We start from the raw sequence: 11,006 nt of genomic DNA, 5'->3' as shown, positions 1-11,006 counted from the left end.
TTCTAAAAATATTTTATTTTCTATTCCTAAAAACGAAAAATAGAAAATAATTTCTTATTATCAAACGTGTTCTTTTATTTTTTTTTGTTTTGGAGAATAAAAAAAACTATTTTCGAAAACAGTAAACAAACAAGACCTTAGTTTATCTGGCTCCAAGGAAGAAGGCAAAATCAATGGCATGCTCTGGATATCGGAAGTGGCCCATAAGGGGATAATGAATTGGGCCACAACTTGTCACCTCAGCTGGGCCGGGTAAATATTTTTGAGGATGTGCGGGCTAGGCCTGCCTCCCTTTAAAATGACAACAATGTCCCTGCCATCAACTCAAAATTACAGGTTTGGAAGGAATGCCTTGAACAATAGAATATATTCCTGTGAAGTGGGAATCAACATGGCGGACTAATCAACTGTATTTTGGCCGGACGCTGTCTTTGGATTTCCTCTTCATTCACTGTAAGTTGTTCTCGGCAGCTCTCTCTAACCTTTATTTTCTCCTTTATGATGATTTTGATCTCTTTTTATTTTCCTTTGTTTCATATTTTTAGTATCAATTCGAAGTTGGGAAGCTCTAATATATTTGACAATTAGGAGAACAAAGTGAAATCCATTTGGTGTTTTGCTCACAGGTGCCAGTTTCAATCAGCCTTAACCAAATTTACACTCTTCTTGGCGTGTTGAGTTTGTGTGTATATAAATATATTGCTTCATAATTGTGAATCTGTGATTATTGGATGGATTCATTTGAATTGATTTAAGTTCAAATGGGCTAGGGTTTATGTTTTGGATTGGTTTGATATAGGTTTAGATAGGGATTATATAGCCCAAGTATTATGAAGGAATACCCACGAATGAATTGGCAAATGGAATCGTGGGTATGTGAAAATGCAGTTTCTACACACCATTCTCCACCTCCTTACACTGCAAATTATGCATATGCATTCAATCACACAATGAAACCATGAATATGAACATTCATTAGGTCATATTTTCTATTTTATGAAGAAACCAATTCAGTTTGTTCAGTGGGTCTTTGAAGAGTGACCCCGGAGAGATCGTGTTGCAGAGAATGCAGAGAGAAAGTTGAGCAGATTATGAAATTGACAAGTCTTGTTTTTGCAATAAAAGTACAAAAACCAAATTTATGAAGCACTGTGAATTTATTTCTGAAATATAAATCGTAATATATTCAGTAGTGATTCACTTGTCATTGTTTCTTATGAAAAATGATTTTTGTTAATTTTCAAAACAAGAAACTGAACTATGAAATCCAACCTTTTATCTTTCTGCATAAGTAAAGCTCGTGTTTGGTATCTTTTTCAATTTTCTTTCAGAGACTAAAACCGTGTATTCTTGTTGGTGATGTGAAGATGGAAGCAGAGAATGAAATAAGGAGTAAGAGGTATGCTGCTGACATTTCCTCCATACGAGAAGCACAAGTGCGGATCAACTCATTCATACACAAAACTCCAGTTTTGACTTCAGAAACCCTCAATTCTCTTGCTGGGAGGGGGCTATTTTTTAAATGTGAATGTTTTCAGAAGGGGTAAGAAGCTGATTAATGGTAATGGAAAAGACATTAATTCTTATTTTCTTACAAGTGATGTTTGAGCTCTACATCCTATCAATTTTTTAAAAGTTATATAGCTTTTTTACCCAAGGTTAAACAATTTTTTTCTGATTGTTTATCAGTGGAGCCTTCAAATTTAGAGGTGCCTGCAATGCTATTTTTTCACTCGATGATGAGCAGGCAGCCAAAGGGGTTGTAACTCACAGCAGGTTTGCTCAGAACTAATTATTACTTACCTATTCACCAGAATATCCACTGATCATGTCTCCAAAATTAGTGGGAATCATGCTGCAGCATTGTCTCTGGCTGCAAAACTTCGGGGGATTCCGGCATATATAGTTATACCAGAAAATGCTCCAAGATGCAAAGTTGAGAATGTCATACGTTACGGTGGCCAGGTTATCTGGAGCAGGGCCACAATGCAGTCAAGGGAAGATATTGCTACCAGGGTGTTGCAAGAAACTGGTGCTGTTCTTCTTCATCCATATAATGATGGGCGCATTATAAGGTACAATGCTGACTTGAAAAGAAAAAAGGGTTTTCTTTCCATCTTTACATTTCTTTGGCATAACTGCATAAGAGCATCATGAATGGATCTGGCTATCTAGTTAAAATTCACTATCATTGCCTAGAATGTATGTCTTAAATTTTTTTGGGTAGTTGAATGTATTTCTTTATTGTTCATGATTCCATGTATGCGCTTGATTTTGATTTGAAGTCCATAAGGATACACCGTAGTTTCTATCCATAATCTATATGCATGTCAAACCTAATGATTGTACAGGTGAAATGAGAGTGGAGAGAATGGCATGTTCATATGCTAACGTAGCTTCTAGAAAACGTGGTCTTTGATATGTGGCATATTTCAGAAGCAGGGAAAACATCTAGGAATTAATAGGGGAAACATTGTGGAAATGTCTGTGAAACTGGCAAAATGTGTTTAAGCCATGACTAACGAGTTTTTGCTATCCATGCTTCCCAAGCCTTTCCAATGTTTATTTTTTGGCACACATTTCCCATATATTTCTGAACAATGTTTAGCAGTTTGATTTCACATCTGATTCCCTGTTTCTGCTTCACATTTTGACAGCTATATGGAAGATCAAATGTAGGTTGTGATACATCATTAGTGCACAAAGTTCTTATACTGACAGGATGTTATTGATGCCTTGAAGTTGCATAAAGGGAGATTAATGTTGCCAGTAATCCCCAAAATTTTAGATATAAGTTTTGGATTCACTTTGAACTGCATTCAAATTGAATTTTCAAATCATTCAAAAATTATTCAAACGTTGGAAAATTTTGTATAGAAAAGAGTAGAAATTGGTTTACCTAATTGGCTGACACCAGAAAGATCTTAAAATTTAAATTTGAGATCCACTATACAATTCCCACAGAGTTGCTTCAAAGAAAGAGATATCATTTTATTTTGGTAAAGGCTCATGCATCATATAGGGTTGGTATCCATTTGATTTTCCTTTATGTGGTGAAGTCTAGATCTATGTTGGCTAATGCACTTCTCTTCCTAAGTTCCCATAAGCTTGATTTATCTGGTAACTGTTAGCAGTAATATAGGAAGAGGAAGAGTAATGCTTGCAAGTTGCTGTAGGATTGTTTTGCATGAGAAAACTTAGGACATCTTTACTTTAGTCGAGAGTAGCCACATGAAATAAATCTGAAATTTTTTTAAGATTCGCATAGCTACTGATGCTGTTGCCTTGTTGTGTTGTGTTGTCATTATTTCTAAACTACATAGAGAAAAAGAGTAAAAGGCTTTACTCCATTGTGTCTCAGTCATGTGCTGTATGTTTATGAAGATCGAATTTCCCCATTACATGAATCCCAAACATTTATTTCTTCTCCTTCACTGAAACTCCAACATGTTGTGAACTGAGAAGTACGTTTAAAATAGAAGGAACTTGTAGTATGGCTGATTGACACTGTTTTAGTTGTTTTTTTGTAGTGGGCAGGGTACCATATCACTGGAACTTCTGGAGCAAGCCCCACAAATAGACACTATAATGGTTCCAATAAGCGGTTTGTTTGATTAGATTGAAATGCGATTACCTTGGATTGGCTTATGCTTTTTTTAACCCCCCACTAAAAAAATTTGTAGGAGGTGGTTTGATATCAGGGGTGGCATTGGCTGCCAAGTCCATCAACCCTGCCATTCGAGTATTTGCTGCTGAGCCGAAGGGAGCTAATGATGCAGCTCAATCAAAAAATGCTGGCAGGATTATAACATTGCCTGAGACCAACACCATTGCTGATGGGCTTCGAGCTTCTCTTGGAGATCTTACCTGGTACAGAGGATCTTACATCACCTGTGTCCTGTTTGCCAATTAATAGTAATTAAAAAAAAAAAAAACTTTCCTACCCTACTTCAATAACATAGATCTGGACGAGGCCAGTGCCCCATCATATTCCTGAACCCATGATAGGGCTTCAGCATCTTTCGTAGAATGAATTAATACAGTTTACAAAAGATGGGAGCCTTAAAACATGACATTCTTGTATAGTTGGGAGTGATATTATCAGCTTCTAACTGTTAGTTTGTCTTGCCAGATCGATTTCATTTGTCTTCATTAGTCAATGAGTTTAGTGCGGGTAATTGTCTTCAACATCTCACATTCTACCTTTGAATGGAGCAGGCCTGTAGTACGAGATCTCGTTGATGATATCATAGTCGTGGAGGATAAGGAGATAATCGAAGCCATGAAACTCTGTTATGAGATTCTGAAGGTTGCAGTAGAGCCTAGTGGAGCTATAGGTCTTGCCGCGGTTCTGTCTGACAGTTTCAAGAAAAATCCTGCTTGGAAGAACTGCAGGAACGTTGGAATTGTACTTTCGGGGGGCAATGTTGATCTGGGAGTGCTTTGGGATTCATTGGGTAAATAAAAATCAAACCAGTCCTGGCTCTCATGGAGCTTGTTCTTGGGTCATCATTTTTATACTGAAAATGCAACAAATAATCTTTAAAATTCCTCAGAATCCTCTTAGGCTCTTACTGACCAGTGCCTGCTTTGATAGAGCTAAGATTCATCAAACATTCTCTGATTTGAAAATTATTTTCATTCACTCAAACGTCATCTTTCCAATATTTTAACTTACCAAAAATTATTAGTTTTTTAGAAATTGATTATCATGTCAAAGAATATTTTTTTTCCACATGATTACCACAACCAAAATGCTGGCCAGACAACCAACGGCCATTGCAAATAGAATTAGCAATATGCCCAGAGAGAAAAATACTCATAGATCACCTGTTAAAACTGGTTTCTCTTTTCGGGTAGCGGTTGCTTATAGAATAGAGACAATGACAAGAAGTCCCTGATGTTGAGGGAAGATTGGAATGACAGAATCCACGCTACCTGTGCAGAAAGAGTAGTACTAAAGTAGTAATTATCTAATATGGAAAAGCAACAATGAAAGTAACCCAGTACTCTATTGTGAAAACAGCAAACCCAAGAAGAAAAATACTACGCACACCTCCCAAACAATCAATGCAAAATTGCACCAAAGCCACTCCACAACCACAAACATCCAAAAGGGTATTATCAGCATCAATAAAGAACCTCCCTACATTCAAATTCAATAAGCATGCTATGATCAAGCAAGCTTATGCCTCGTCCTCCTGATACTCTTCCTCGTCTTCATAATCACCTTCTTCATCTGCAGTTGCATCCTGGTATTGCTGGTACTCTGACACCAAATCATTCATGTTGCTCTCAGCTTCTGTGAATTCCATCTCGTCCATTCCCTCACCAGTGTACCAGTGCAAGAAAGCCTTCCTCCGGAACATGGCAGTGAACTGCTCACTCACCCTCCTGAACATCTCTTGGATTGATGTCGAATTCCCAATAAATGTTGAAGCCATCTTCAACCCCGTTGGAGGAATGTCACAAACAGTAGACTTCACATTATTTGGAATCCACTCAACAAAGTAGGATGAGTTCTTGTTTTGTACATTAATCATCTGCTCGTCAACCTCCTTCGTGCTCATCTTTCCTCGAAACATGGCCGATGCTGTGAGGTATCTACCATGGCGAGGATCAGCTGCACACATCATGTTCTTTGCATCCCACATCTGCTGGGTAAGTTCTGGGACTGTAAGAGCACGGTACTGCTGGGAACCACGAGATGTGAGAGGTGCAAACCCAACCATAAAAAAGTGTAGCCTTGGGAATGGGATGAGGTTGACTGCCAGCTTGCGAAGATCTGAATTCAGTTGGCCAGGGAAGCGGAGGCAGCATGTGACTCCACTCATTGTGGCAGAAATTAGATGGTTCAAGTCACCAACTGAACAAATACAAACACTCGGTTAGTTCCAACATTAGGAAACCAATTTTAGCCCGTTTGTCTACTCAGGAAAAACTCAGAAAAAATAATGCAGAAACAATCAAATTTTCTAATATTGAACGGTTCATTACTTTTTACTTTAGAAAAATGAAAATTTGTTATCACTCTTGCTTGTAGTTAAACATGCTACAGAAGGACCAGTACTTCACTTACAAAAACTCAAAGCCAAAGCTGTCAAAGAGAGAGATGCAGTAAGTCACTTAATTATTAACGTAAACGTTAACCAAAGACATTATAAATAATAAAGCGGAAGCCTATGCAGACTTCCTTGGAAGACAAAAAGGTCATCCAAGGAAGATCCATGTGAACTCACAACTGTTTTTGTCCACAAGGAATAAATAAAATCAGGAAATCACGTGATTCAAGTGTGCAGCAGCTAGAATATAGAGGCGAACTCTACTATTACATATATTGAAAAACTTGGTCATTTTCCCATCCAAAATGCTTCAATCCTGTCATGGAAGGAAACCCCAATTTTCTAGTTGAGGACCTTGTGGACTAGCATATTGTTTGTCAAACCACCACCACAGACAGAATATACAAGCTGTTCACACAATAAAATATCAGAAACTGAGGAGGGCTAAACCATACCCCTCTGTACTGAACATAAAAAGACATGTTCAGACGTCCTCCAGCTTGATTCGTAGATAAAGACAAAACTATCAGCTGGACAGACTGAAAATGGATTCCATGCCCCTAAACCAAAACTTCCTCTATTCCCCGATGGGAATCGAGGAGGCAAGACACATGTGCCATGCAAAGACTAAAGAAGTCTGGCAATCACGTGAACTTTGCAGTCGAATCAGAATAAGAATAAGAATGGATTATTTTATTTGTCCTCCAGTGGGCATCTGGCCCGTCCACACCACCACCGTCTGACATGATTTCCCACTGCAACCTCAACTGCCCTCTGTTAACCTAACCCCTTTTTTCTATAAAATAGGTAGAACGGCTCCATAACAAAACAAAGCGTTTGTCTCGAAAAAATATATATACATGGTAAACAAATTATATGACGGTACACAACCTAACAATTGAGATGATTCCAAAAATAAACGACGGACAAACGCACAGCCTACTGTTATGATAGGAAACTTGAATCTCATTTAACCAAACCCTAAAGATTGCGTTGCATTTTTTTCCTTTTTTTTCTATAATTCATACTAAACAAAATTTAAGAAACCTACCAATTAAAAGGAAATAGATGAGTAAGAAAGGGGAAACAAACTTACAACTGGGCGTGGTGAGCTTGAGTGTACGGAAGCAAATATCGTAGAGAGCTTCGTTGTCCAGAACCATACACTCATCTGCATTTTCAACAAGCTGGTGAACAGATAGTGTGGCGTTGTAAGGCTCAACCACCGTATCGGACACCTTCGGAGATGGAAACACGGAGAATGTTAGCATCATCCTATCAGGGTACTCTTCCCTTATCTTTGAGATCAGCAGCGTTCCCATTCCAGAGCCGGTCCCGCCTCCCAATGAGTGACAAACCTGGAAACCTGAAAATAAATCAAAGATTCAAGAGTTTATTTTCTTGAACGCTCTGTTCGGTTGCTGAGAGAAGACAGGAATGGACAAAGGGTACACCGGAATCAGGCCAGACAAAATTCTCAAGTTTGGCTAATTGCAATTTCAGGCTTAGTTCAGCTATGCTTGAATTTCCTTCAGGAAACAATAAACGGCAGAAGATGGAACATTTAAAACTTTGTTGTCTTGTGTTTTACTCTTGTTTCCCGATAACACAACGTAGGATTAGAGTGAGAAAACAAAACCAAAAAACAAAAGGGCTTCTAGGCCTTGTTTGGCTGCCAAGAAACTTGAAGAACTATATTTCCCACTGTTTGGTTGAACAGAAAACAAAGGAAAAAAGAAGAATTATTAACTCAATCAAACAGTTGGATCGAATGCAGTGGACTTGGAACAAACATATTCACTCTCATAAGCCCAAATCCGACGTATCTTTCCATCCCCTCTCTCAGCGCCCAGACAAAAACGACATGAGAAAAAAAAAAAAAAACGCCCAGAACAGAGTGGAACAAAGTTTAAGAGAAAGAGAAACCTGGACCTTGTAGACAGTCACAGTTCTCAGCCTCCTTCCTCACAACATCGAGAACAGAGTCGATAAGCTCCGCTCCCTCCGTATAATGACCCTTGGCCCAGTTGTTCCCGGCGCCGGACTGCCCAAACACAAAGTTATCCGGCCGGAAAATCTGTCCATACAGCCCAGATCTGACGCTGTCCATCGTCCCTGGTTCAAGATCCATGAGAACCGCCCTAGGAACAAACCGGCCACAACTGGCTTCGTTGTAGTAGACATTAACTCTCTCCAGCTGCAGATCGGAATCCCCCTGGTACCTTCCGGTGGAGTCGATGCCGTGCTCGGCGCACACCACCTCCCAGAACTTGGCTCCGATCTGGTTGCCGCATTGGCCGCCTTGGATGTGGAGAATCTCACGCATTTTCTCGGGAAAATTGAGTGCGAAAGTAGAGAGAAAACAGGGTTACAGAGGGAAATGGGGGGAAATAGGGAAGCGGACGAATTTATAGGTGGAAGTTGACGGCTTCCCTTACGACTTTAGGAAATGAAGTAGTAAAACTTCACGGCGGTTATGACGGACGTTGGGTTTTAGGGGGAATCTGAAATTTGAACGGAGATTTAGTTGGGTGCTGACTGGAGTTAAAGAGATTGACACGTGTAAGGATCATATTGGTTTTCGCTAGGAGCAGTCGAACAAATGGGTGACCAGAGGTTCCTATTTTTGGCGAGCTCTCCTGGTCACACCACCATTGTCATACGTAATTACCACTCTATCCTCACAATGGTCAACAAATAATGATATTTTGAGTAGACCAAAGATGTCAATTAGTCAAATAGATACATGCCATACAAATATTAGAAAAAGTTTTTTAAAAAAATTCAAATTTATTTTACTTGATTTTTTACATAAAGAAACTTAAAATATAATACAATTAAAGGAAAATAAGTGGGATGTTTCGTTAGACTTAATTTTTAAATTTTAAATTAATTTAAAAATTGAAATTAAATTTCATTTAGCGTACATTTAATAAAAAGAAATATCATTTATGTTTTACACCATCAATCTTTATCACTACTGAAAAAAGTTTGCATTTAATGCATATTTAAGAAATGGGGGCTTTCCAGCCGTTTGATTCCATCGGACGGTTGGAAATCCAGAGTATCGGTCCGAGCGAAAACAGGGGAGGGGCTGAGGGGGGCATTCGAGGATTGTGTGTGGATGAAGGGAACTGAAATAGACGTGGAAGTAGAGTAAAGCGTGGATCGTACTCCGAGATAATGAACTGACACGTGGAGCATGATGACGTAATGAATGAGAGCTGGAGATGGAGTGGAATAATCATGTGAGAGCAGATGTAGCCATCAACACCAGACTTGGCATCAAAGCAAACCAACCCACTCTTTTGGATTTTGATTGAGAGGTATGGAGATTCCTCTCTCTAATTATAATATTGTTAAGTTTCATTAACTATTCGGCAAGGTATAGATACTTAGATAGAAGCGTTTCCATTTGAAGTGCTTTCAGTTGAAGTCCTTTCTCTAATAACATTTTCTTGATAATTATTTATAATGGTTTTTTTAAATATTACAAAACATATTCTAAAAGTCACCTAAACCCACTTCATATAATCTTTTAGGCTATATTTAGTTTAAAATAGAGAAAACAAATAAAAATAAAAACAAAAACTAAATTTAAAATTAATAAATTATATTTATAAACTACTTTTAAATTCATTTTACTTATTTTAATTCCTTCATATAAAGATTAAATAATTTAAAATTTCATAAGGTTTTAATTTATTTTAATCATATATTGATTTTTTTTGTATTTTTTTATAATATAACTAAACATGCTAAAATAATTTTTCTTATTATTTGTTTTTTAAAATAAATTTTGTTAACTAAATATAAACTTAATGATAATCCTTCGGACTATGTTTGGTTCTTGAAAATTTTGAGGGAAAATATGAAGGAAATAAAATAAAGAGGAAAAATAAAAGGAAATAAAAAGTGAAGGAAAATAAAAAAAAAAAATATATGTTTAACCTTAATAAATTATTTTTATATGTTTCTTCAAACTCATTTTTCTTATTTCCCTATATTATATAAAAATTAAATAATTTAAATACATATAATTTTTTTAATAAATTTAATTATATTTTATTTTCTTTTGCATTTTTTACCGTAAAACCAAACATGAAAAAGTTATTTTTCTTAATACTTTTTTTTATTTCCTTAGTACTTTTTAGAAACTAAGCATAAATAACAACATAGTATAAGCAATTAAGATATTTAAGGAATTTTTATCATGATTTTTATTTATTATTATTATTATTATTATTATTATTATTATTATTGTAACTTATTTAACTGAATACATGTGAGGAACATATGACCCAAATTAGAACAAAAAATTTATCACAAAATTAGGGATTTTAGTTAGGGTTTTTAACATTGTGTGAAATATGCCTATTTATCATTCAACGATTATAAGAGTAAAAATTTGAAATTCCACTTAGATTTGGACTAAACATACAAACCCCTTATTAGTTTAACATTTCGTAAAAAAATCTCTTATCATTTTTATCGATCAATTCCACTTGCTTCGACTCAAAGTAGAAAATATATATATATATATATAAATTTCAAACTAATAGGAGTATAGTTTTAAAAGTCATATTTTAGGTGTATCTAGCCCCAAGCGTAACCACTTTTTAGTTGTAATGTCTTGTTTGTCAAACCCATTAAATTACGCAAAATTAATCCTACTAAAACCACACCCACCCATTACATTATAAAATTGTCATTTTACTTCAATTTTAAATCCTATCACATAGTCCACATCTATTTATTTTCTTTACAAATTGTGGACCCCGCATTTCAGCTCATGCGTTTCCCACTGGATGGCGAGCTCAATTTTTATTTTGAAAAATGATTTTATTGGTTAAGAAAATGACTTGGAGTCGCCACTTATTTTTGTTTTATTTTTGAAGGGTAAACAAAATAAAAAAGAAAACCCTAAGTGTGACTTCTTATTTA

At 36.5% G+C, this 11,006-nt stretch overlaps 2 protein-coding genes across 4 annotated transcripts; one reads left to right on the top strand and one right to left on the bottom strand.

The window, feature by feature from the left end:
• The first annotated feature begins 350 nt into the window (after nt 1-350).
• Nucleotides 351-4,594, top strand: LOC117931615 (serine racemase). Of its 3 annotated transcripts, XM_034852612.1 has the most exons (8): nt 380-453; nt 546-626; nt 1,368-1,543; nt 1,690-1,776; nt 1,845-2,075; nt 3,531-3,604; nt 3,684-3,870; nt 4,219-4,594. In XM_034852612.1, exons 3-8 carry the CDS (start codon nt 1,368-1,370, stop codon nt 4,463-4,465), a joined length of 1,002 nt encoding a protein of 333 aa, XP_034708503.1. In that variant the 5' UTR covers nt 380-453; nt 546-626; the 3' UTR covers nt 4,466-4,594. The 3 variants fall into 3 exon arrangements, with proteins under 3 accessions (XP_034708494.1, XP_034708503.1, XP_034708510.1); XM_034852603.1 differs by lacking the exon at nt 546-626 and having other exon boundaries at nt 351-453; XM_034852619.1 differs by lacking the exon at nt 546-626 and having other exon boundaries at nt 412-453; nt 1,332-1,543.
• A 326-nt stretch (nt 4,595-4,920) lies between these two features.
• On the bottom strand, nt 4,921-8,453 carry LOC117931604 (tubulin beta-2 chain). Its single transcript, XM_034852592.1, has 3 exons — nt 7,995-8,453; nt 7,159-7,428; nt 4,921-5,866 (listed from the first exon to the last, which is right to left on the bottom strand). Exons 1-3 carry the CDS (start codon nt 8,386-8,388, stop codon nt 5,187-5,189), a joined length of 1,344 nt encoding a protein of 447 aa, XP_034708483.1. The 5' UTR covers nt 8,389-8,453; the 3' UTR covers nt 4,921-5,186.
• Between the last annotated feature and the right edge of the window lie 2,553 nt (nt 8,454-11,006).

This window comes from Vitis riparia, chromosome 2, assembly GCF_004353265.1.
Source record: "Vitis riparia cultivar Riparia Gloire de Montpellier isolate 1030 chromosome 2, EGFV_Vit.rip_1.0, whole genome shotgun sequence".
Taxonomy (NCBI): domain Eukaryota; kingdom Viridiplantae; phylum Streptophyta; class Magnoliopsida; order Vitales; family Vitaceae; genus Vitis; species Vitis riparia.
This window is presented reverse-complemented; position numbering and strand designations above follow the sequence as displayed.